The sequence below is a fragment of the Chiloscyllium punctatum genome, chromosome 40 (assembly GCF_047496795.1).
Source record: "Chiloscyllium punctatum isolate Juve2018m chromosome 40, sChiPun1.3, whole genome shotgun sequence".
NCBI lineage: Eukaryota > Metazoa > Chordata > Chondrichthyes > Orectolobiformes > Hemiscylliidae > Chiloscyllium > Chiloscyllium punctatum.
The window spans coordinates 49,534,175-49,562,110 of record NC_092778.1 but is presented as its reverse complement, the minus strand read 5'-3'; the positions used below and the strand labels follow the sequence as shown (position 1 = coordinate 49,562,110).

Genomic DNA, 27,936 nt, shown 5'->3' with positions numbered 1-27,936 from the left:
TCTGCGGGAGACCCTGGCTCGGGGGGTGGGCTGAAAGAAAAGCAGCCTCCTCCCCACACACACACACAAAAGATTGCGGATGAGGATGACTTCATTCCAGCCAATAATTGGGATGTGCCGGCAGATTCGAGTTGATTGGTTCCCACTAGAGGTCGGTCTGGAGCTTTCAAGGCGTATCTCTGACGGGGGAGGGGGAATGGTCAATTTTCTCGCCGGCGTAAGAATGCGGAACAAGTATAAGTGAGAGGCAGAGAGCAAGTTTGATGTGTGTGTGTGTGTGTGTCGCTGGCTTAGTGATAAGACTCCCCCCCACTCCCCACTCCCCACTTTCATCTAATTTTAAGCCGACATGCAGCAACCAGGAAAAAAGTGGCTTATGATGAAATCATAGCAGCAGCAGGAGGAGGGGATTCTGGACAAATCCACTTTTTTAAAAAAAAGAAATAGAGTATTTTAAAAGGAAACAAGAAATTGCAGCCTGCTAAGTCTTGCAAAGCATATTGATTTTTTTTTCAAAAGAAAGGACAGAATCTGTTCCAGCTGTCTTGATAGCATGGCGGTCGAGAGAAACAGGAGACTTTTGCAGGATCTGTTGGAGAATCCAGGGAACGAGGCGTGTGCGGATTGCGGTGCCCCGGGTGAGTAGCAGCGAGACGGGGGCGACAGAGGCTGCGTTTGATTATTAAACAAGAGATGCAAATAAGACGGGGGTGGGGGGGAAGGGGACATCAAACGGGGGACAGTGGTCCTGCAGGGCACCTCCTCACTATACCTCCCTAGTCAAACACCTGTGAACAGGAAGGGCAGTGTCATGAGCATCGAGAATTTGGCAGCGTTGCCCAGCATCTGCAGAATAGGGCATTTTTAGGGGACAAAAATTACTGTATCAATATCCGGTGATAGGGTGGACACAGTTGGGGCATGAAGGTTGCATTTGGTTCCTTTTTAGAGCAATTCAGGGGCGTGCCTTCTGCTTTATTTTTCTCTTTCTTTCTTTCTTTCCCCCCCCCCCCCCCCCAATAATTATATTCCACTTTTCTTGCTGAGGGTGGGGTTTTGTTTGTGTAAGGTCCCCACCGTGCCAACAAGGCGTGCACCTTATTACAGGTGCCCCTTCACGGCAGACTCCAGTGACAACACGGTTTTGTATTGTACTGTGTAAAACCTGGCACTGGGCGGATATGGACTTTGGTCCCGACTGCGATGTCAGATTTAATTACCAAGACCCAATTTGGCAAGAGGGCGAGGTAGCTCCTAGAAATATTATATTTCTATCAATATTTAGAAAACATGCCTTTTTATTGGGGCTGTCTGTTGTATTTGGTGACTGTGGTAGAGGATAAAGTACAGTAAAGAGTGACATGGAAAAGAATACATTAGTTTTTTTGTGGGGGGGGGGGGGGTGGGGGAACAGCAGGGAAGGCAAGGGAGATTGAGTGTTAGTTATTTTGCATGTAATTATTTAAATTGACTTTATCCCTGGAGAAATTTTGAAATAGATTTTGTAAAGCATGACACAAGGTAATTCAATTAAAATCAAAACTGTATCAAATTAACAGGGAAAAAAATGTGGAATCATTTAATACTGAATGACTTAATTCCAAAAAACACAATTGTAATTTCAAACTGTCAGGCTGTGCAAATTGATGGCACAAATATTATTCTGAGCACAAAAAACCTAAGGGTTTATTGTGTCTATAAATTCAAAAATATCAACCCCATGTGTTGCAAAAATAATTAAATTTAGTATCGGATAGCCTCATGGTCCTGTCTGCTTTATGATCCTTCAGGCTGCATCCTTGTAAAACTGGATGTTCAATTAAACCATGACCTTGTCTTGTTCAGTCACTTTCTGATTATTCCCAATCTCCTGCTCTGAGCTCCATATCCCAGCAAGTTTTTTTTTTCTAACCAAGTACTTATCCAGTTCCTTCTGAAAACGACATTTGAATCTGCTTCCTTTTCAGGCAGCGCATTCACTGGGGGAATGAAAAAATCAGCAGTAAGTGGAGTGGGGTGGTGAGGATAGCTTTGAAAAAGAAAAAGGCAATCGCACCGACTTGGGGGAGGTAGTTCAAAAACCTGTCACTGAATTTCGGGGAGATAAATTTCCTTCAGCCTATTGGGGAAAGTTCTGAGACAGCATACCTTCAATATGTGGTAGTAGCTTATTGTCCATGATTTTGGAGGAGCAGCTTTCGGACTGCGGTGGACAAAATTGTCTGATTTTTAAATTTGTCTGTATAAACAGAGCTATCCAAACACTTTTATCATTGTGGACTTCTCAGTGAGTAACTCCAGTGCACACATGACACAGATAAGCAGGCTTTTTCAAACCGCCAAGACCATAAGTCAGATAGGACAGCCATCAAATTAGACATGCTTGCAAAAATAAGGCTGCTGAGCTTCAAGGCTTGTATCTCCCATGTATTCATAGTAAATATGTCAACTATACTGTACTTGTTGATTTACAAATTGTTTCACGGTCACTAGACAAATGCGTTATGGTGTTTTGATGAGCTGCTCAGACTCCCGTCTGTCCAGTCAAGCTACAAATTGAACTGTTTGACAAATGAAGAGCCATCTGCCTGTCTAGTTCTGTGATTGAGATGTTCAGCCATATCTTGTGTACCCTGTATGTTTCTGTTCTTATTGAAGTGAATTCTGGGTAGGGGGCAAGGGTCATTAAGGGTATGACACCAATAAGCTTATGCAACCATAAAGTATTTGGTGGACTGGAAAATTACATGGAGGCAATGAATTGGCACAACTTCAAGTTCAGTTGAATAAAATTCCATATTAGATTGGAAACAAACAGAAACTGATATTTGGCAATATCTGTGGAGAGAAATCAGGGTTAATGTTTCAGATAAAGTTACCCTTCCGAACCGACTGGCACCACCTCAACAATATATTCTTGGACCCTTGTTTAACAAGGCCCAACATAACCTTCTCCAGGCTTCACATGACCAGCAACAATCTTTAACTTTCTAGTGATAGCCATATGAGAATGAAATAAAAAATGTAAAATGCTGGATCTATTCTGCAGATATTTACAAACATAGTGATTTGTTGTTGATGCTGAACATAAAGGGAAGCCTGTTTTTTTTTGTTTTCTAACTTCTGTCTTGTTTTCCTCCTTTAAAGATGCTCCTTTGAAATAATCTTTAACGTCAAAGCTTTGTCACCTGTCCTAATGCCTCCTTGTGTGACTCATTATCGGGCAGGACTCTGAACAGTATTGATGTATCATGGGATCTTGGGGTTCAAGTCCATAGCTCCCTAAAAGTGGCCACACAAGTAGATGGGGTGGTTTTTTAAAAGAAAAATGTATGGCCTGTTTGCCTTTATTGGTTGGGATATTGAGTAAGACTCAGGATGTCATGTTGCAGCTTTAAGTTTGGCCTAGCCAAAGTCTTAGAGTATAGCATTCAGTTCTAACTGCCACACTGCAAGAAGGATGTGGAGGCTTTGGAAAGGGTGCAGAAGAGGTTTGCCAGATGCTGCTTGAATTAGAGTAAGAACTACAAGTAAAGCTAGAAAAACTCTGGTTATTTTCTCTGGACCCTCAGAGGCTGATGGGCATACTGAGAGTCAGTCATAGAGATGTACAGCAGGGAAACAGTCCCTTCGGTTCAACTTGTCCATACTGACCAGATATCCCAACCTAATCTAGTCCCATTTGGCAGCGCTTGGCCTATATCCCTTAAACCCTACCTACTCATATACCCATCCAGATGCCTTTTAAAATGTTGCAATTGTGCCAGTGTCCACCACTTCCTCTAGCAGCTCATCCATACAGGCACCACCCTCTGCATGGAAAAAGTTGCCTCTTAGGTCCTTTGTATTTCTTTCCCCTCTCACCCTAAATCTGTGCCCTCTAGTTCTGGACTCCCCCACCCCAGCGAAAAGACTTTGCCTATTTACCCTATCCATGCCCCTCATGATTTTGTAAACCTCTATAAGGTCACCCCTCAGCCTCTGACGCTCCAGGGAAAACAGCCCCAGCCTGTTCAACCTTTGCCTATAGCTCAAATCCTCCAACCCTGGCAACATCCTTGTAAATCTTTTCTGAACCCTTTCAAGTTTCACAACATCTTTCCAATAGGAAGGAGATCAGAATTGCACGCAGTATTCCAACAGTGGCCTAACTAATGTCCTGTTCAGCTGCAACATGACCTCCCAAGTCCTGTACTCAATACTCTAACCAATAAGGGAAAGCATACCAAATGCCGCCTTCACTATCCTATCTAACTGCAACCCCACTTTCAAGGAGCTGTGAACCTGCACTCCAAGGTCTTTGTTCAGCAGTACTCCCTAGGACCTTACCATTAAGTGTATAAGTCCTGCTAAGATTTGATTTCCCAAAATGCAGCACCTCACACTTATCCAAATTAAACTCCATCTGACACTCTTCAGCCCTGGCCCATCTGATCAAGATCCCGTTGTAATCTGAGTTCCCTTTCATTTCTGTCGACTACACCTCCAATTTTGGTGTCATTTGCAAACTTGCTAACTACACCTCCTATGTTCACATTCAAATAATTTCTATAAATGATGAAGAAAAGCAGTGGGCCCAGCACTGATCCTTGTGGTACTCCACTGGTCACAGGCCTCCAGTCTGAAAAGCAACCCTCCACTACCACCCTCTGTCTTCTACCTTTGAGCCAGCTCTGTATCCAAATAGAAGTCTACAAAATTGAGATGCATAGATAGGGTTGATAGTCAAATCTTTTTCCCAGAGTTGAGATATCTTACTCCATGGGGTATGCATTTAAAGCAGGAGGGCGAAGGCTCAAAGGAGATATGAGGGGCAGATTTTTTTGAGTGGTAGGAGTCTGGAGTGTGCTGCCAGGGGTGGTAGTGGTAGAGGCAGCTACAATAGGGGTGTTTCAGGAAACCTTACATGAACATATGAATATGCAAGGTCCAGGGGTAGGCAGAAGGGATTAGTTTAATTTGGTGTCCTGTTAGGCATAATATCCTGGGCTGAAGGGCCTGTTCCTGTGCTGTAATGGTCTGTTCTAATTGCCATCATTAAGTGGTTCAGGACACTTTACTGCATTGAAAGGGCTGCTTAGAAGCCAGTAGTTGTGGTTGATGTCAGTGCTACAGCTAAAGAAAGCCCAATTTGTTTGATTTCCACCAATAGTGCTGTACAACTTCAGGTGGGCAGTCAGTCAAGTCAAGGGTGTGTGTAATAACCATGTAGCTCAAATAGGAGGTCTCTAGCATGCAATATCTGATCTTTATTGAATTATTGACTCCAAAAAAAGTCATCCACTCTGCTGCCCAAAACATGGCCAGATGAATGACCAGATGTCCTGGAAAGGTTGGGACATTCCTATCTTTTTTTGTTCAGCTTTGGTCAGGGCCTTAGTTAACATTAAAGTGGAATCACTATATAGACAGTGTAAATGCTATCTGCTTGATGATCTCCCCTTCCCTCCTGGTTTACATTTCTATATCACCTTTCACAAACTCAGGACAGGTCTTGCGGCCAATGAAGTACTTTCCAAAGTGTAATCAGTGTTGACTTTGAAGAGTTGCAGCTTCGCACAACAGCAAATGGAGCTTGCAGTTGGTACAGCAGCTGTATAAATGGTTTACACCACTTGTGCAAATGCTGCACATCCTGTTGGAAAAGCTGTTTGATCGTGGGATGAGGGCATTGTTGGCAAGGCCAACACTTATTGTCCATCTCTAACTGCTGTTGAAAGGGTGGTAGTGAGCTGCTGTCTTAACTGCTGCAGGCCGTGTGGCGTGGATACATCTACCAGTGCTGGTATTCTCCAGTGCCTGCTGTCCTTGTTCTCCTAGGTAGGAGAGTAAAGGGTTTGGAAAATGCTGTCAAAGGCGCCATGGCACATTCCTGCAATGTATCCTGTTTGTGTGATACATTGTTGCCATTAGTTGATTGTGGTGGGATGAAGGAACACCTACAAATTATGATCTGAAGCAGCCCATTATAACCCGAACTGCTAGCAAGTTTTGAGAAGACTTGTAGCTCAGATGTAGGTTTGCTCGCTGAGCTGGAAGGCTCGTTTTTGGATGTTTCATCACCATACTAGGTAACATCACATTGAGTCTCTGAATGAAGCACTGGTGGTGTAGCCTGCTTTCTATTTATATGTTTGAGTTTTCTAGGGGTGGTGATGTCATTTCCGGTTCTTTTTCCTCAGGGTGGTAAATGGGATCCAAGTCATTGTTTGTTGATAGCCACAGATGCTGCCAGACCTGCTGAATTCCTCCAGCAACTTGTTTTTTTTTTAGATTAGATTACTTACAGTGTGGAAACAGGCCCTTCGGCCCAACAAGTCCACACCGCCCCGCCGAAGTGTAACCCACCCATACCCCTACATCTACATCTACCCCTTACCTAACACTACGGGCAATTTAGCATGGCCAATTCGCCTAACCTGCACATTCTTTGGACTGGGAGGAAACTGGAGCACCTGGAGGAAACCCACGCAGGCACGGGGAGAACGTGCAAACTCCACACAGTCAGTCACCTGAGGCGGGAATTGAACCCGGGTCTCCGGCGCTGTGAGGCAGCAGTGCTAACCACTCTGCCACCGTGCTGCCCACCTTTGTTGCAGTCCATCTCCAGCCTTCCTTTTACCCACCACTCATGTTACTCTTTCAAACAATTCCAATAAATTGGTTAAGTATGATGTCCCTTAAACAAAATTGTGCTGACTCTTCCCACTTAACTTGAGTTTTTCCAAGTGCCCAGTTATGATGTTCGTAATGATTTGATTCTAACAATTCTTGATCACTGTTAAGTTAGCTGCCTATATTTCTGTTTTCCACATTTTGCTTCTTGAATCGAGGGATCTTATTTGTTATTTTCAGTCTGATAAAACACTTCGAGTTAACACCAATGCATCTACTACCTTGGTAGCCACCTTTTTTAAGATCACATTGATTTTTAGACCCCATCTACCTTCCCTTGGTTGGGGGGGTTGGAGAACTGGAAATGACGACACACTCTCTTTAAGAAGCCACGATTAGATTACATAGTGTGGAAATAGGCCCTTCGGCCCAACAAGTCCACACCGACCCTCCGAAGAGCAACCCACCCAAGCCCATTTACCCCTTCACCTAACACTGTGGGCAATTTCCCATGGCCAATTTGCCTAACCTGCACATTCTTTGGACTGGGAGGAAACTGGAGCACCTGGAGGAAACCCACGCAGACACTGGGAGAATGTGCAAACTCCAAACAGACAGTTGCCTGAGGCAGGAATTGAACCCCAGTCTCTGGCACTGTGAGGCAGCAGTGTTAATCACTGAGCCATCCTATAAAGAGAGAGCTGAGACATACCACCACTGGATGCTCTCACTGATGTTACCTGGTCATGGTAATGAAACTCTGAAAACAAACCTTTCAGCTCAGTGAGCTAACCTACATGCATATCATCAACCTGAGCTAAAAATCTTCTCAAAAATCACTAACCTTAGGATGGCATCCACTTGGAGCTGGCAGGTCTCAACATGCAGCTCCATAAGTTTCCTCTGTGTCGCTTCTCTAGGAATAATTACTCTTCACCAGGAATACTTCTCTTCCTTCAACTTCTACACTTAAATTTTGTATCCTCCTATAGTGATAACAGAAGTAAAATATATATTCATTGCATCATTACTTTCTTATCCACTATTAACTTCCTCATTTGCTTTTGTGGAACAACACTTTGAGTAGGAAAGGGGTAACTATAAGCAACTGTTGCTATCTGTTTTTACATATCTAACTAGCTTCTTCGGAGGCAGTACTTTATTTGTAATTTTTATCCTAATAGTGATTTCCTTTAGACTATGACCAGCCAGCTGACTGTCCACTTACCTTTGCACAATTAGAAGTCTTTTTTCTTTAAGTTTGATGCATTCCTTTAACTTCTTTAGTTAACCATGGTTAGTGGATTCTCTCCTTGGAATTCTGAGGAATAGTAAGAATGTACTAAAAGTATTCTGAAATAGCCCATTACTTCTCTCATGATCTGGCTTCTATTGCGATATCATCGCTCACTTCAGCTAGCTTGGCTTTCATGCCCAGGCCATTACCCTTAAAGTTCTTTTAAATAATAATAATCTTAGACACACTCCTCTTCTCTGTTTCAAATTGGATGTAGAATTCTGTTATTAGAGGCCCTTTACTCTACGTTCAATAATTAATCTTGTCACATTATGCAACAACATGTCTCATAAAACCTAGTCTCTGTACAATTCCAGAATATGCTGTTCTAGGAAGCCATTTTGAAAGTATTCTCTGAATGTCTCATCAAGGCTATTACCAGTCTGATTCTTTTTTTTGCCCAGCTTGAATGTAGATTAAAGTCACCCAAGATTCATTGCTGTCCCTTTTATTGTGAATACCTAATTTTTCTTCATCTTATTGTGGTTATTGATAAGGGCCCTGTAGATCACTCCTAAAAGTGACTACTTTTCTGTAATATTCCTTACCCTTTCCTTCAAACCAAGTCTACATTCTGACCATCTGGACCCGATCCTTTTTAACTATTGCGCCAATACAACCTTTGGGAGTGCCAACTTTACCAAGCTTCCTATTCTTCTGAATGTCTTATATCCCTCAATATTTGGAACCTAATTCTTATCATCCTGCAGCCAGATTTTTGTAATGGTTACCAGAGCATATGAGTGAAATGTTCAAACGTTATATGGGGTGCTAATCAAATGAGCTGCTTTGTCTTTGGTGTCAGCCTTCCTGTGTGCTATTGGTGCCACACACCTGCAGGCAAGTGGGAAGTATGCCCATCACCTTCCTGAACTTTGCCTTGTAGCTGGAGGCCAGGCTTTGTGGAGTCTTGCAGTGAGTTACTTGCTGCAGGACATCTACCTCTGATATGCTCTGGCTACTATATATTCATGGGGATTGTCCAACTATATCTCCTGTCGGTAATGACCCCCAGGATATTTATTCTAGGGATTCAGTAATAATAATTGTTTGAGTTGGTCATTGCCTGGCACTTGCATGGCACAAATGTTACTTGTCAAATTTCAGCTTAAATCTAATTGTTCAGGTCTTGCTGTGCATGTTATAAATGGCTTTATGTACATACTCAAATGCTATTGACTACTGAAATAATCAGCAAGTATCCAACTTCTGACTTTGAAGGGAGGGAGCTTATTCTGGTACACTGAGGAACCTCTGCTGTGGTGACCTGGGACTGAGCAGCTTGGCTTCCAGTACCTAAAACTATCTTTGTGCTACACATCACTTCATACAGCAGAAAACTTTCCCTCCGATTTCAATTGCCTTCCGTTTTATTTTAGCTCTTTGTCACCAAACTCTCTTAAATACAGTGCATGTCCCTGTATAAGAATCTTGAACTCCATGTACACTGAGGCAATTTGTAATTTAATTTATTTTCATTTCCTCTTTGAGCCAAGATTCCAAAGGCATTCTGAAGTCTTTAAGTAGATTTTCTTCCTGAAGGCAGTGAGCTTTAAGAGCCAATTCATCATTTTAGATAGTTTAAACCAATACTACTAGCAGACATATTGAGATTCTGGTCTATTGTATCTCAGGCTGTGGGTGTCTGCACAAACACTGTATTTGAGGCTGCTTGATCTTTATCTCTGGGGCTGTTCAACTCCAGGTATACTGTTTGTACACTTTTTTTTTGTTATCTGTATATTGCAGGTTCTCCATACAGTTCTCTTTTATGTCTGACTTCTAGCTGCTTATTCTCATTCTAGACCCGTCTCCTCTTACTGACGCCAGAGTCATGCAACCACTTGTATTATGATTTACACAAATCTCATAATACTAAGTCCAACTCTGTGTAAGCCCTGACCTCAACATGTGTCTCGTGACCATGCTAAAAATATGCACACCTAAAAGTGTTCTCCTATTAGTGACTAGTCCTAGTTGAGATCTGATTAATTTCTGTAACTACACAATAAGAGTAACAAGAACTTGTACTTAGGAATTGCTAACCTGATCAATCATCCCAACCCACTTCGCAAGAGCCTTGTGAAACAAAGTATAATACCGTGAAACAAGAGAAGCTATTGGTCCAGATCACTAAAAGCTTAGTCGAGGACTGAAGGAATATGTAAAAGTTGAAAAGTGTGGTAAGGAGGGCTGAGACAGCATGATGATATGGCCACCAATGGCAGAACAATGATGGATTCAGTCCATAATTTGAGCAGCACCAATTTGTGAGCAATGTTCCCTCGAAGCCATGTGGCTGCACAGCCATTTTTTTTGAAGGCCCATGTGAGCCACTGCTGTTCCCAGCACTCTATTCTGGTTCCTGAAGTCACTGCCATCTGTGGATCTGAGGTCCACACAGAATAAAATAAATTTAGAGGGATTAGAGCAGGTTCCAAACCTACGAAGCCATGAAGGATTTAAAAACAAGATAGGGAAGTTTTAAAGTGATTGTTTGTTTGAGTGCCAACTAATAATAGATAAACAAGGACCAACATGTTGGAGGAATGGGAGAGTGTGAAGACACAGACAACAGTTTTTGATGAACTCCAGTTTGCAGATGTTAGATGGGAAGCCAATCGGAAATACCAGAATAGTCCTAACTAGAAGTAACAGATGTGAATGAATGTTCTGACATTGTATGACCTGTACTAAGAATGACGTTGGGTGACTTTAGAATTGGAAGCTGGTGTTAGTGATAGCATGAATATGAATTTGGATGTTCATCTTGAGGATTCAATGTGACACCAAGAGCTGTTGCCAGGGAGAGGGTGTGGGATTGAGTCTGTCACTTGGGAACAGAATTTGATGTTGAGACTGGAATATTTTATTGGCAGAAACTTCAGAGTTTAAAACTGTATGTAGCTTCCTTTAATTAGTAAATAAGACATTCACCTGTGAGTTGGAATGGATCACCACCACCAGGTATGTGTGGGTTCAAGTTCCATTCCCAAGGCATGAATACATCATTTTGAGTGCCAGCATAAATTCTCTACTGAGAGAGCACCACTTAGTCAGAGGTAAATTTCTTTAGAATGAGATGTGATTGATCATTATCAGGTAGTTGTTGGATTTTGCTATGTGCAAACAGATTGCTGAATTTCTGACATCACAACAGTGACTGTAGAGTAAAGGGATTAACATCAGAAGAATGCAGTGTGATACTGAGTCACATGATTAAGTAGAGATCTGAAAGGGAACAGGAGCTCTGGAGTTTTTTTGCATATATATAGTTCTTGCAGGAAATTCTGTGGACTCCAGCATTGTTTTAGGAGACTAAATCCAGTTAGACATAAATCACATGGTAAAACAGTGACTACAATCCATGGCTTTCAAATCCGAGTTTGGATTGAAATATGTTGCTGTATCATTTTTTTAATCAAATGTTGTCTTATTTTGTTCCTGTCATTCAAATGTTACACTTTGATTGAAAGTAAGAGGCTTATTAGACTTTTTAAAATTTAGTTTCTTTCTGTTGAAGTGTTTAAAGGTAAGGGCAAATAACTGAAGAAGTTGAAAACAAATCAAATCAGTTGTTACGTGCATTAAGCCCTGAGGGAATGATCTATTACTTTTATTCTCTACCTTTGTTTTGCTAAATTGTATTGGAACCAGTTTGGTATAAAATTTTGAGCCAGCATAAACAGGGAGTGAATTCAGTTTGATTAGTTAGCTCTGTAGTAGAGCCCTTTCTGAAACTTTAGCACTATTTATACTTAAGCGCAGCATGCAGGTCCCATCCATACACAGATATTTGTATTTTTTTTGTTAAATAATCTAATCTTTGTCTCTTAACATTTAAATATATAATCAGTTTCTCAAAGATAAAGATCTGTACAAATCTTCTGAAGAAGTGGTTTCACAATTGGGAAAGTTCTGCTGAGTCAGATTTGGATTACTGAAAATTGCTTGGTGGTTTTATTGCTGATGGTGCATTTTAAACAAAGTCAGAACTTCCTTGGAATTAAATGATCTGATGCAACTTATTGACAGTTGCTTGAATGAGCTGAGCCAGTGTTCATTTTTTTTTTTCACCTGTTGTATAAGCTTGAGTTGCTCTTCAGTGCTGTACAGAATTGAGAAATTTTGATGTTGAGGGGAAACTATTTCCATTGGCAGATAGGTCAACAATGAAAGGACAGATGTGAGAAAATTTGGATTTTAAAAAAACATTTATGTCCTGCCTAAAAGAATTCAATAACTTTTCAAGAGTGTATCTATGTTTGAAAAGAGGGGAAGAAGAAAGTAAGTAGCACTTTTGAGCTTGAGGATAAGTAGAAGGATTTTGGAAAGACTGGATGGTTATGGGCTTAATTGGTGCATAAGTAAGTTGTAAGTTTTTTTTTCTAATATAACTATTGGAAGCACGATGACTTTGTGGAGGTGAAAGAAGTTGTATCCTGGTGTTTCAGAATACTGACCAGTATTTTTTTTTTTTTTTTTTGAGGGGTACAGTGGTGTTGCAGCATTGGGCAGGAGCTGGAGGTTGGGAGGGTTTTGGAGGGAGAGGCTGTCCAGTGGTATAATGAGTGCTGAGTGGAGTCTGGCATGCAAACACCCAAGAGGCGGGTCACTGCATTTGAATAAAATGGAACTTCTCCTGGGGTTGGGACTAAAACTTTAGTGCTAGTGAATTGAGGAGAGAGGCGCAGGTAAGAGGCCATCTAAATCCTGAGGGAAGTGCTACCTTATCCTGAAGAAAAGAGTAGGCAGTGGAATTGGGTATAATAAATCAATAACAATAAGGTATTGGTGCATCGAGTTCTACAAGTAAATGTTATTGGAAAATCTGTTTTTGTTTTCAGACAATTTGCACTATAAACGAGACAATACATTTTAGGGTATGGGATGTTTTCCTATCATGTTCCTCTGTATTTGTCATTATGATGTAACATGTGATGTTGGTTAAACAGCAGCTCTGTCTTTAAGAGCAGAAGACCCAATAAATCACATGGTGCTTTCTTTTCCCAAAGTTAAATTTAATTCCTATCTACATTTGGGGAAAAATAAACACCCTTGGTTGTTTGTTATGTCTTGTAATATTTTAATATCTCGACATTCAAGATTGGAAACTGGACTTTGGGGCGCCAAACAGCCATCAGTTGGAGTTGCCCCTTCTTCCACACTCGTGGTAGTGGAAAATTTGGAACTTGCTCTCCCCTGGTAGGCCTGTGGCTGCTGGAGATAACAGACAGACTGCTTTTTGTTAGTGAGGGTATCAGAGAATATGGGACAACACTAGCTAAATAGTTCGTGATTCAGACCAACTGTGAATATTTACATATTCTCAAGGGGTTGCAAGTCTCTTCCAGTTCTAATTACTCAAGTTCCTATATTAGATCCAACTATATCTTGACTGTCTCTTCAGGCTCTCTTCTGGCATAATAACCTGGCTTCCAAATTATTTCAAACATTTTCCACCATGACTAGATTGGGTTGGGATATCTGGTCGGCATGGGCAAGTTGGACTGAAAAGGTCTGTTTCTGTGCTGCACATCTGACTCTGTGTGCATAAAGAGGTTAACCAAATTTGAGACCCTTCTTGTTTTAACTTGGACTAACACCAGATGCAGTGTAGAAGGGCCCATCTCTCAGGAGAGGCAGCGAAGTTCAGGTCTGAAGCGATCCTAGGATTCTTCAGAGCATGTAAATGAAGAGTTCGGCACTCTTGAGGCCTTTGGTTAAAATTACAATCTGATATGTGCTGTTACATGAGTTCTATCTACTCCCCCTTGCCTGCTCAAAATAGTTGGTTAAAATCTCGGGATGCCATTTTAAAATTTCTCACTAGCCCTGTCTCTTCTCTTTCTTCCCCCTCCCCCCGCCACCCCACTGTCAGAGAATACAGAATTAAAATCAGCCTTGCCACTCTCTCTATGGTTGAGAAAAATTAATTGTTCCCTTATTCATTCTTGGGGTGTAGGCCTAGCTGATAAACCCAATATTTATTTTCTTAGCTAGGCCATTTCAGTGTTAACTACATTGTTGAGGGAATGAAGTTACAGATGGCTTAGATTGGGTAAGAGCAGCAATTTTCCTTTTCTCAAGGGTAATCTGTTAGGTTTTCACAATCTATCAGATTTATGATCACTTTTACTGATTCACAATGTTGGAATTACTACTTAAAATATTTTCAGTCAAGGAAAGCATTGCTTCTGGACCCTTTCTGAGCCTCTTCCCTTGTCACTGACTCCATTCCATTTCCTGGCAACTGACTGAGGCTAAACCAGATTGTTTGTGTCTTTTTGGGGTCATATTTGACCCCAGCAGGAAATTCCCACCACACACCAGCATCACTAAGACCACCTATTTCCACCTACCTTAACTTGTCTGACTTTACTTAAGCTAAAATCCTCATCTGAACCCTTTGTTATCACTAAACCTGGCTATTCCAACACACTTCTGGCTTGCCTTCTACCTTCTCCTTTTCTGTAAACCTGAGATTATTCAAGATTTGGAGATGCTGGTGTTGGATGGAGGTGTAGAAAGTTACAAATCAAACAACACCAGGTTATAGTCCAACTGGTTTAATTGGAAGCACTAGCTTTCGGAGTGCTGCTCCTTCATCAGGTGGCTGTTCAAAGCACTGCTACAGGTTACTTGCAAGTAAAGGGGTAGTTTAAAAGTGGGAGGCCTTCAAATGAAATAACTAGAGTCCAGAGGTGGTATGTTTCCATTAGTGTGAACGGCATGGATGGTAGGTGGAGGGACTGTTGGATGGCCAGAGAAATTGAGGCTTTAGTCAAGAAAAAGGTGGAATATGGCTGGGATTGCATGAATCCTTTAGAGTGTAAGGGCAGTAGGGGTACACTAGAGGGAACTCAAGAGGGCAAAAAGGCTACATGAGATATCTTTGGATTCTTAACCCTATTGGCGGAGGAGATTCTACAAATGCATTGAAAAGTAAAAGAGTAACTGGGGAGAGAATAGGGCCCCTTAAAGGTCAAATAAAGCTGTGTGGAACCGCAGGAAATGGTGAGATATGAAACAGTATTTCATAATCAGTATTTTCTCACAGGCAGTGGTGCATGTACAGAATGAGCTACCAAAGGAAGTGGTTGAGGCTGGTACAGTTACAACATTTAAAAGGCGTTTGGAATAGAATATGAATAGGGAGAGTTTTGAGGGATATGGGACTGATTTAATTTAGGATATCTAACTGGCATGAATGATTTGGACCAAAGGGTCTATTTCCATGATGTACAGCTCAATGTCTCTGTGACAGTAGTTTCCTATCTTACACCAACTTCAGTTCATCCGTTGTTCCCATGTTCCTGATTCAATATCTGCTTCCAATCCAGCAATGCCTCAACTTGCAAAATTCGCCTCTCTCCCTAATCTCTTCTTGGCCTCACCCTGTCTCTCTTGCTGTGAGATCCTTCAGAACCCCAAATCTTTACATTTCTGTAATTGTGACAGGTTGAGCATTTCCAACTCTTATTCACTACTCAGCCTGTACTTTCTGCTTACTAAACCTGAAACTCTGGAATTCATTCCCTGTGTCTCTACTTCTCCTCTTCTTCCATTTCCTCCTTCTAAAATGTTTCTTAAAGTCTAACTTTCTGTCCGATCTGCATTTAGTCACCTGGCCTAATCTATCTTGATGTGATTTGGCAACAAAGGTTTGTCCCACTGAACTCTTGTAAGTGCATTTAAATGTATTGTGTTAAAACTGAGTATATAAATATGAAATTGTTGGTCCAATGGTGTTTGAGTTCACTCCTTGAATAATTAATCCAGTAACATACTCACCACAATATGCTATCCATAGGATAAATAGAACTTGGTTAAAAGAGCATGGTGAAAAATGTATAAAGTGGGGCTGATTGGAATGAAGGTGACAGGTGAAGCAAGTAGGAAGCTGGATATCAAGCCTTGGGAATGACTCACTTACTGACTTAGTCGAGAGTGTGGTGTTGAAAAAGCACAGCAGATCAGGCAGCAACTAAGGAGCAGGAGATTTGACATTTCTGGCATAAGCCCTTCATCAGCCCTGAATCAGTTGATTCTTCTGCTCCTCTGATGCTGCCCAACCTGCTGTTCTTTTCCATCACCACAGTCTCGACTCTGATCTCCAACATTTGCAGTCCTCACTTTCTCCTAGTTGATTTATTGACTTAGAATAGCATCACATCATGAAGCATTTGAAAATCTGTTGTTCTATATATTTTTGTGTCACTACAGCTGTCTCCATCAATTTTTAATCTCTGCTTAAATTGTAGCTTCTATATCGATACTATCGTAACAGAAATGTCAGCTGGGCTAAATAAGAGTTTATTGCTCTTGTTTCAGGCAATCTATTCCCCACCCTGCTCAAAATAGCAAAGTCTATAACACCTCGCAGTGCACAAAGTTAGCAATCCAGCTATTTTAGTCTGCAAAGTTGTACTACAAAGGTTACCTTAAAAAGTCCAACGACTGTGCAGGCATGAAGGAACATCAATAATTCAGAAAGGTAGCTCGCTACCACCTTCTCAAGGTAATTAGGAATGGTCAATAAATGCTGGTGCCTTTCATATTTCTGGATAAATCTTTTAAAATAAGTTACTGTGTGTGATCAACAATACTCTAGTTTTACCCAATTCACCAGCAAGGACTGAAGGTTTTTGGAATGTTATTAGTTGACTTGCATTGTTATCCTTCAGTGATCAGAAGTTGTATATGTCCTGGAATCTTCTGACTGTGTATGGGTTTACCAAGTTCTCAAATTGCACACCATCATTTCCCAGCCTACCTTGCTTTTTACATTCTATGGAACCAACTGAAGCCAATCTTTACACTGTTTTTTATATTTGTTGGCAATATGTTAAAAATGATCAATTTTACTTTCTGCTTTTGGTCAACACTTTTTGATATTGATCATGTGTAACTTGTAACTTTCAGAAAACAAAGCATGATTCTGTTGAAACATTTTTAAAGAAAATTGTGTTTAGATAATCTGATTTCAAGTTGCAGTACAGAAGGTACGTAAAGAGGTTTGTTGATGCAAAGCAAGTTGTAAATAGAGAAGGTAACCATATTGAAATAATGTGGCACATTTCAATCATTCAGTTCCTAACTCTGGAGCCGGTGTTTATCTGTGTCTTTGTGGGGCTTAAATGAATGCTTAACTTACATGAACTACCTGCAGACAATTGAACACAATTAATATACAGGAGCTTGCACTGGGTCATAAGGTGCTTGCGGTCTCTTGTCTGAAAGTTCTGGTCCGTGGGCCTTGGTGTCAAGAGTGTGGCAGCAGAGTCTTGCACTCCAAATATTACAATCCAGCTGAATTCTTTCTTTTGCAAACATTCTTCACTAGAAGGCATTACATCTCTGTAACTGTGTATAACGCAGAAATAGACCCTTCGGTTCAACTCTGCTGACCAGATATCCTAAATTTTAATTTAGTCCCATTTGTCAGCACTTGGCCCATATCTCACCTAAACCCTTCCTATTAATATACCCATCCAAATGCCTCTTAAATGTTGCAATTATGCCAGCCTCCACCACTTCCTCTGGCAACTCATTTCATATGTGCACCAGCCTTTGTGAAAATGTTACCCTAAGGTCCCTCTTTATATCTTTCCCCTCTCACCCTAAACCTTTGCCCTCAACTTCTGGGCTCCCCAAATCCAGGTAAAATACCTTGTCTATGTACTGTATCCATGCCCCTCATGATTTTATAAACCTCCTATAAGGTCACCCCTCTGCCTCCGATGCTCCAGGGAAACCTGTCCCAGCCTATGCTGGATGTCCTGAAACTGGTAAAGGTGGATAAATCCCCAGGACCTGATCAGGTATAGCCGAGAACTCCGTGGGAAGCGAGAGAAGTGATTGCTGGGCCTCTTGCTGAGATATTTGTATCATCGATAGTCACAGGTGAGGTGCCAGAAGACTGGAGGTTGGCTAACATGGTGCCACTGTTTAAGAAGGGTGGTAAGGACAAGCCAGAGTACTATAGATCAATGAGCCTGTTGTCGGTGGTAGGCAAGTTGTTGGAGGGAATCCTGAGACAGGATGTACATGTATTTGGAAAGGCGAGGACTGATTCGGGATAGTCGACGTGGCTTTGTGCGTGAGAAATCATGTCCCACAAACTTCATTGAGGAAGTAACAAAGGATTGAGGGCAGAATGGTAAATATGATCTATATGGACTTCAGTAAGGCATTCGACATTGTTCCCCATGGGAGACTGATTAGCAAGGTCAGATCTCATGGAATACAGGGAGAAAGAGCCATTTGGATACAACTGGCTCAAAGGTAGAAGACAGAGGGGAGTGGTGGAGGGTTGTTTTTCAGACTGGAGGCCTGTGACCAGTGGAGTGCCACAAGGATTGGTGCTGGGTCCTCTACTTTTTGTTATTTCCATAAATGATTTGGATGGGAGCATAAAAGGCACAGTTAGTAAGTTTGCAGATGACACCAAAATTGGAGGTGTAGTGGGCAGTGAAGAGGGTTACCTCAGATTACAATAGGATCTGGACCAGATGGGCCAATGGGCTGAGAAGTGGCAGATGGAATTTAATTCAGATAAATGTGAGGTGCTGCATTTTGGGAAAGCAAATCTTAGCAGGACTTATACACTTAATGGTAATGTCCTAGGGAGTACTGCTGAACAAAGAGACCTTGGAGTGCAGGTTCATAGCTCCTTGAAAGTGGAGTTGCAGATAGTGAGGAAGGTGTTTGGTATGCTTTCCTTTATTGGTCAGAGTATTGAGTACAGGAGTTGGGAGGTCACGTTGGGGCTGTACAGGACATTAGTTAGGCCACTGTTGGAATGTTGCATGTAATTCTGGTCTCCTTCCTATCAGCAAGATGTTGTGAAACTTGAAAGGGTTCAGAAAAGATTTACAAGACTGTTGCCATTGTTGGAGGATTTGAGCTATAGGGAGAGGCTAAACAGGCTGGGGCTGTTTTCCTTGGAGCATCAGAGGCTGAGGGGTGACCTTATAGGGGTTTACAAAATTGAGGGGCATTGATAGGGTAAAGAGGCAAAGTCTTTTCTCAGGGCTTGGAGTCCAGAACAGGAGGGCACCGGTTTTGGGTGAGAGGGGAAAGATATAAGAGACCTTTTTCACACAGGGTGGTACGTGTATGGAATGAGCTGGCAGAGGAAGTGGTGGAGGCTGGTACAATTGCAACATTTTAAAAGGCATTTGGATGGGTATATGAATAGGAAGGGTTTGGAGGGATGTGGACCAGGTGCTGGCAAGTGGGACTAGATTGGGTTGGGATATCTGGTCTGCGTGGACGGGTGGGACCGAAGGGTCTGTTTCCATGCTGTACATCTCTGACTCTATTTAGCTCCCCCCCCCCCCCCCCCAAGCTCAAACCCTCCAACCGTTGTAAATCTTTTCTGTACCCTTTCAAGTTTCCCAACATCCCACTGCTGCCAGCAATAAACTTTTTAGGGGCGGCACTGTAAATAATCTAATCTAATCCTTCCTATAGCACTGTGTCCGAAGGTGAACTACTGGCAACGATTGTTGATTTGTGGTTAAAACTCCTCTGAATCTCAAATTCTTTTTTGGGGAGGGAAGTTTGTCCTTGCCTACATGAGATTCCAGAGGCACAGCAAACTGGTTGACTTTTTTGGGCAATTGATAATGGAGCAATAAATGCTCGAGCCAGTGACACCTGTAAATGAATTTTTTAAGAATGTGAGGTGTGGTTGGTGTTCTAATAGATTTAGAAATCGTATGGTATTGTTTGGGGATGACTACTGCCGATTATTTATCTTTGATCTAGTATGAGGTGAAGAGTATAGGTAGTTTCAAGGGAAACTAGATAAGCACGAGAGGGAGTTATAGAGAATAAGTTGATTTGGATTTGATCAAAAATAATGGCAGGAAGTCCTAATGAAACATAAACACTGATATTGGAATCATTGTCACTGTGGCTCACCCTCTTTTTTTGGTGTTTTGTTTTTAAACCTTGTTAGTGTTGTGCAAGACTTTTGAATTCCATTCTGTTAGTGAATGTCCTTATTAGAATCTTAGTATTCCGACAGTGTGGAAACAGGCCCTTCAGCCCAACAAGTCCACACCGACCCTCGGAGTATCCACCCAGTCTCATTCCCCATTACTCTACATTTAGCCTTGACTAATGCACCTAACCTGCATATCCCTGAACGCTATGGGCAATTTACCACTGCCAATTCACCTAACCTGCACCTCTTTAGATTGTGAGAGGAAACTGGAGCACCCGGAGGAAACCCACGCAGACAAGTGGAGAATGTGCAAACTCAGACAGTCGCCTGAACCTGGAATCAAACCCAGGTCCCTGGTGCTGTGAGGCAGTATTGTCGACCACTGAGCCACCATGCCACCCGTATTTATCCAACATTTATTGTGCAAAACAAAACACACAGCCATGTCTCTTTAAGGCTTAACCACTGAGTTCTTGGCAGTCAACTGTGGCTCAATTAGTAGCACACTGGCCTGAGTGGCAAGGTTCCAGAATCCAGTCTGACTTCAGAAATCTGATTTGGAGGTGCCGGTATTGGACTGGAGTGTACAAAGTTTAAAAATCACACACCAGGTTATAGTCTAACAATTGTAAGACACAGAATTTATAGCAAATTTATTTTACTATCAATTGTCTTACAATTGTCCTCCACAACCACCTGATGAAGGAGCGGCGCTCTGAAAGCTAATGCTTCCAATTAAACCTGTTGGACTATAACCTGGTGTTGTGATTTTTTTTTAACTTCAGAAATCTGGGCTGGCACACCAGTGCTGTACTGTCTGAGTGCTGCGTTGTCGAGGTGTCATCTTTTCAGATGGGACGTTAAGCTGTGGCCTCTTCTCCCTATATGTGGTGGACATAAAAGGTCCCATAGCACTATTTGAAGGTAGGTAAGGGCATTAGTACTAGTATTCTGGTCAATATTTATCCCTCAATTAACATCATCATAAAACTGGATTATCTGGTTAATCATGACATTACTGTCTGTAGGAGTTTGGCACAAATTGTATTTCTGTTAGGACAGTGACTGTATTTTACAAGTCCTTCGTTGGATTCAGAGAATATGAAAAGTGCTCTATAAAACCAAATCTTCGGTTTTTCTTTTTTGGATTTTCTTGGAAATCTAACAGTTGGAACTGCATCTGTGGATTCAAGTTTAAACATGGTGTACCTTTTTTAGAAGCAGTGTAAACACAATTAATTATTAAAATGGTTTAATATCTAAGAAAGAGAGCAAAGTTCAAGAGGTGAAAAGTGTAAGTGATCTAAGTACAAGTGGTTATTTAAACCATACTTCATTAGACAAGAGCATTAGTGGGTGGCATGGTGGCACAGTGGTTCGCACTGCTGCCTCACAGCGCCAGAGACCCGGGTTCAATTCCCGCCTCAGGCGACTGTGTGGAGTTTGCACGTTCTCCCCGTGTCTGCATGGGTTTCCTCCGGCTGCTCTGGTTTCCTCCCACAGTCCAAAAATGTGCCCGTAGTGTTAGGGGAATGGGTCTGGGTGGGTTGCGCTTCGGGTCGGTGTGGATTGTTGGGCTGAAGCCACACTGAGTAATCTAATCTAAAAAATAGCTGTTAATGTATCTGAAGAGAAATCAAAGTTAATGTTTCAAGTCCACTGACCCTTCACATAGTTATTATGTAGTCTGCCATTACACATTTTAAAGATTAGATTCCATACAGTGTGGAAACAGGCCCTTCGGCCCAACAAGTCCACACTGTCCCTCCAAAGTGAAACCCACCCGGAACCATTTCCCTCTGACTAAATTACCTAACACTATGGGCAATTTAGAATGGCCAATTCACCTGACCTGCACATCTTTGGACTGGTGGGAGGAAACCAGAGTACCTGGAGGAAACCCATCCAGACACTGGGAGAACATGCAAACTCCACACGGGCAGTCACCCAGGGCTGGAATCTAACCTGGGTCCCTGGTGCTGTGAGGAAACGGTGCTGTGAGGAAGCAGTGCTAACCACTGAGCCACATGACCCATTGTTATCCACTAACCGTGTCCATTAACACTATTCACCCTCCCAGCCAGATCATTATCGACTTTTGTCCAAGAGTAATATTCCAGGATACAAATGCTACAGGAAGGACAGCAAGGAAGGCAGGAGAAGAGGGGGAGTGGTGTTTTTGATCAAAGATAGCATTACAGCTACACTGAGGGAGGATATTCTTGGAATGCATCCAGGGAAGTTATTTGTGTTTGAAGTGAGAAATAAGAAAGGAATGATCACCTTATTGGGATTGTATTATAGACTTTCTAATAGTCGGAGGGAAATTGAGAAAGATTTGTAAAGAGATCAGTTATCTATAAGTGGTTGTGGTCAGGGATTTTAACTTTCCAAACCTAGACTGGGACTGCCATAGTGTTAAGGGTTTAGATGGAGAGGAATTTGTTAAGAATGTACATGAAAATTTTCTGATCCCATATGTAGATCTACCTACTAGAGAAGGTGCAAACTTGACCTACTCTTGGGGAAATAAGGCAGGGCAGGTGATTGAGGTGTCAATGGGGGAGCACTTTGGGGCCAGTGAACATAATTCTATTAGTTTTAAAATAGTGATTGAAAAGGATAGACCGCATCTAAAAGTTGAAGTTCTAAATTGGAGGAAGACCAATTTTGACAGTATTAGGCAAGAACTTTCAAAAGCTGAGCGCAGAGACGGCTGGAAAATGGATAGCCTTCAGAAATGTGATAACGAGAGTCCAGAGATGGTATATTCCTGTGAGGGGAAAAATTAGGGAATGCTGGCTGACTGGAGAAATTGAGGGGTTTCCTTCAGAAAAAGAAGGAAGCATATGTAAGGTACAGACAGGATTGATCGAGTGAATCCTTAAAGTGTAAAGGAAGTAGGAGTATACTTAAGAGGGAAATCAGGAGGCCAAAAAGGGGACATGAGCTAACTTTGGCAAAATAGGGTTAAGGAGAGTCCAAAAGGTGTTATGAATACATTAATGACAAAAGGGTAACTAGGGAGAGAATAAGGCCCCTCAAAGATCAGCAAGGTGGCCTTTGTGTGGAGCTGCAGAGATGGGCAGATATGAAACTAGTATTTTGAATCTGTGTTTACTGTGGAAAAGGACATAGAAGGTCTAGAATGTAGGGAAATAGATGGTGACATCTTGGAAAAATTTCTATATGACAGAGGAGGAAGTGCTGGATGTCTGAAATGCATAAGTGGATAAATCCCCAGGCAAAAGTGAGGACTGCAGATACTGGCAATCAGAGTCCAGACTGGAGTGGTGCTGCAAAAGCACAGCAGGTCAGGCAACATCAGAGGAGCATGAAAATCAACGTTCAGGCAAAAGCCCCAGGACCTGATCAGATGTACCCTAGAACTCTGGGAAGCTAGGGGAGGGATTGCTGGGCCCTTGCTGAGATATTTGTCATTGATAGTCACCGGTGAGGTGCCAGAAGACTGGAGGTTGGCAAAGGTGGTGCCACTGTTTAAAGAAGGATGGTAAGAACTATAGGAGAAAGGTGAGGACTGGAGATCAGAGCTGAAAAAATGTGTTGCTGGAAAAGCACAGCAGGTCAGGCAGCATCCAAGGAGCAGGAGAATCAACATTTCGGGCATAAGCCCTTCAGGAACTATAGACCAGTGAGCTTGACGTCGGTGGTGGGCAAGCTGTTGGAGGAAATCCTGAGGGACAAGATGCACATGTATTTGGAAAGGCAAAGACTGATTAAGGATAGTCAATGTGGCTGGGATGTTGCCAGGGTTGGAGGATTTTAGTTAGAGGGAGAGGTTGAATAGGCTGGGGCTGTTTTCCTGGACCATCAGAGGCTGAGGGGTTACCTTTTATAGAGGTTTATAAAATCATGAGGGACATGGATTGGATAAATAGACAGTCTCTCTCTTCCCTGGGTGGGGACTTGAGAACTGGAGGGCATAAGTTTAGGGTGAGAAGGGAAAGATCTAAACGAGGCAACTTTTAAACCCCCTAAGTTTATATCCCCTAAGGGGCAATTTTTTTTACGCAGAAGGTGGGGAGTGTATGGAATGAGCTGCCAGAGGAAATGGTGGAGGCCAGTAAGATTACAACATTTTAAAATGCATCTGGATGGGTATATAAATAGGAAGGGTTTGGAGGAATGTGGGTTGGGTGCTGGCAGGTGGGACTAGATTGTGTTGGGATATATGGACGGGTTGGACCGAAGGATCGGTTTCTGTGCTGAACATCTGTATGACCCTATAACTGCCGCTCGTTCTTTTGGGCTCTATCCTTACCTATTGTTTACTCCTTGCTCTCCCTCGCTTCCACCGCCTCTTCCCCCCCCCCCCCCCCCCCCCCCCTTGCCATCTGCTGCATATAAGCCAACCTTTCTTCACTGCAATCAGCTCTGGTCTCTTCACAGATGCTGCCAGACCTGCTGAGCTTTTCCAGCAACTTCTGTTTATGATTAACAGCATCAGCTTTTTTGTCTGGGGTTGTTTTAGCTGTTAATTTGTGTTAAGCGTCCTGTTTCTCGATAAAGTAGTCAGGGATTGGATTCTGAGTGGCAAGAATGGCTTAATCAAGTACAACAAAGAATGAATTTTCTTGGTTGTTTTTTGAGGTGAATTTGAATTAGTGGATTAGATTCTGGATCAAGAATGGCAGGTCAGCCAGTATCTGAGGAGCAAGAGAAATGGTGTTTCTGGCTTGACCCTTCAGGACCCTTGTTTAAAAATGTGTTGCTGGAAAAGCGCAGCAGGTCAGGCAGCATCAAAGAAACGGGAGAATCGATGTTTTGGGCATAAGCCCTTCTTCAGGAATGACGGTGTGCCAAGCAGGCTAAGATAAAAGGTAGGGAGGAGGGACTTGGGGGAGGGATGCTGGGAATACGATAAGTGGAAGGAGGTTAAGGGGTGGGGGGGGGGGGGGTGTGATGGGGTGGAGAGGTCTGGAAGAAGATTGCAGGTTAGGAAGGTGGTGCTGAGTCTGAATGTTGGGACTGAGGGGTGGGGGGAGGGGAAATGAGAAAGCTGGAATCAAACCTGAGTCCCTGGTGCTGTGAGGCAGCAGTGCTAACCACTGTGCCACCCCCAAGGACAGAATCAGGCAACTGAGTCAGAATCAAGAAGTTTGCATGTTCTGTTTATTCGTGTATGTGGTAATTTCACATATTGGGAGATGACAGGGTTGCACACCAATTAGCCAACTTGAAAAGACAATGAAGCTAAACCACAACACAGTGAACTTGTACTTTACAGCAGCAGACCGCTGGGAAGGAACATCTTATTTATGACTACAAAAGCTGGATTTGTTTCTCTGACTGTTACTCTTGTCATCTTGGAAAACAGCATTTGGTTTAGAAAAACAAATTGGGCAAACAACCATTTACTGAAAGCTCCAAGGTCTGCAGACTCTAATACTGCTGAAGATCTGAGTCAACCATTAATAACTATCACCTGAAGTTAAGAAGCCAACACCTTTTTCAAGGCCTCTAAAAACTGTTTTTAACTGGGTAAATCTTTATTTTCCATGTACTTGACACTTCATTTTTTTTTAAAAAAGTGTGTGTCTCCTTTAACATTCAACAAAAGCTTGTAATGAGCCCCCTCATTTTCTAGCAAATTGTACTTTAATTGAAATGTGATGGCTGTATGCTTCAAAAGAAACAAAAATTCTGATTTGGGATATCCTGTGGTTGTGAAAGGTGCTATGTTAATGCAAGTTTGTTGTGAACAACAGAGGAGTTTTAAAAGCGGGGAGCCAATTTTCTTCCTCCTCTTTCAATTGTAACAGCAGAGAGCGGGAGAGACCGAGACAAACTGAACACTAGAAATACTGAAGCATTCGTGGGGAGAAAAACCGTTGATGTTCCAAATCAGCAGGTTCTAGTTAAAAGCTTTTGCCTTCAGCCTTAACTCTGTTTCTCTCTGTCGCATATGTTGCCTGATCTGCTTCCCCTATATTCTGTTCTTATGTCAGATTTCTAGCATCTGCAGAATGTCATGTTTCTTTTTCATTGGTAACATTGACTCCCAGACAGTGTGATGACAATGGATCTGTCACAACAGGTGATTGTAATGGGAGCACTTTAGATGATGAATCAAGAGTATTGCACAAGAATCAACTTTCACCACACTAAAGTATATTGACTCCGTGACAACACTAATATCTTAATGAGCTGAGGAAGTACCAAAAATGAATAACTTTTTTTTTGCTTTTTCACTCTGACACTAGATTTTAAAAAAATACACTTTTTTGCAGCTGACTGGTGGAGGATGAAGTAGGCTAAATCCCATGGAAGCAAAGGGCAACCTTTTCTAATCTCCTGAGTGTAGACTGTCAGGAATGTGGCTGAGTGGAACTAATGCCTCACTGACTCCAACTTGTGTGTTAACATCATTTTAATCTTTTCGCATGGTCTCCTGATGGTATTCCTACCTCCTGTTAGAGTTTATCATTGGGTGTAGAAGTAACTGATGCTACAAGCATGAATCACTGCATCAGCTTAAAGGGCCAGGCAATGGCCAAAAAAATGAGAACATGCTTCTGATAAATTAAATAAATACTGTGGAATGGTTGACCGAACATCTCAATGTCACTGACTGTATACATTTAACCTTTTCAGCACCTCCCACATTACAACACCAATTTCCGGTTGTGTGGAGGTATAATTTAGTTCAGTATCGCTGAGATATATGGCATGACATTTTCATTACTGCCTCCATTTGGGACAGTGCTAGTTCTGATTACTGAAATAACGAGAAATGGACAGTGTCTATTAAAATAGGGAGTAGGCTTTTGGTCCGCTTTATAGTTGCACCCATTACTACTGTTAAACTGATGGGAATGAGGAGGTGAATATAGCAGCTATTTTGACTTCAAAATGGGTGACTAATTTCACGTGATTATTGATTTTATGGGTTGTGGGCATCATTGACTAGGCCAACATTTATTGCCCATGCCTAAAGGGCAGTTGAAAGTCAACTACATTACTGGTAGGTCTGGAGTCACATGTAGGCCCGACTGGGTTAGGATGACCAATTCCTTCCTGAAAGGTGATTAGTGAATCAGATGGGTTTTTCAATAATATTCATGGTCATCATTAGACTCCTAATTTTTTTTAAATTCAAACTTCACCATCTGCTATGTTGAGACTTTGAACTCTGGTTCCTAGAACATTACTTGGATCAATAGTTTAGCGATAATACCACTAGGTCAGTGCCTCCAGCAGCTCTATCTAATCTAGTTTTCATCTCCTTCCACTCCACTTTGTTGCATGAGATGGGAATTATAGGGGCTTTCTATCTTTCAGAAATTTTACAAATAATCCTGGACTCGCAATATGTTTAAAGATGTTCATAATTTGTTCGTGTTCTTTGAAATGACCAAGAAGGTTGACAAGAGTAGGGCAGTATATGTAGTCTAAATTAATTTCAGTAAGCCTTTTTGATAAAGTTCCACATGGTAGGCTGCTCTCGTAGGTTAGATTGCCTGGAATCCAGGGCAAGCTGACAAATTGGATATAAAATTGGCTTAATGGTAGGAAACTGAGGGTAATAGTGGAAGGATGCTTGTCAGACTGGAGGCCTATGACTAGTGGAGTGCCCTGGGTCAGTGCTTGGCCCATTGCTGTTTGTTATCTATATCAATGATTTGGATGAAAATGTACAAAGCATGATTTAGTAAGTCTGATGACACTAAAATAGGCGGTATCATAAATGGTGAGGAAGGTTATCGGAAATTGTAGCAGGACCTTGATCAGATGGGGAAGTGGGCTAATGTAGATTAAGTTTGAGGTCTTGCATTTTGGAAAGGTAGGGTTTCATAGTGAATAGTAGGGCCATAAGGAGTCTAGTGGAACAGGGATCTTGGAGTTCAGGTGCACAGTTCTCTGAAGGTAGAGTCACAGGTAGACAGGGCAAGGAAGAAGGCTCTTGGCACACTGGCCTTCATCAGTCAAGGCATTGAGTATAGAATTGGGAAGTTTATGTTGCAGTTATGCAGGATGTTGGTGAGACGGCACTTGGAGTATTGTGTTCAGTTTTCGTCACCTTATTATAGGAAGGATGTTATTAAAC

General features: G+C 42.0%; 1 protein-coding gene across 1 annotated transcript in view; it reads left to right on the top strand.

Moving 5' to 3' along the window:
- The first annotated feature begins 212 nt into the window (after positions 1-212).
- The window catches only part of LOC140464588 (arf-GAP with dual PH domain-containing protein 1-like), a 127,562-nt gene continuing 99,838 nt past the window's right edge, over positions 213-27,936 (top strand). The window contains exon 1 of the mRNA XM_072559841.1: positions 213-638. Within this exon, the coding sequence (XP_072415942.1) occupies positions 554-638 (85 nt within the window). The 5' untranslated portion in view covers positions 213-553. The remainder of the gene's footprint in view (positions 639-27,936) is intronic.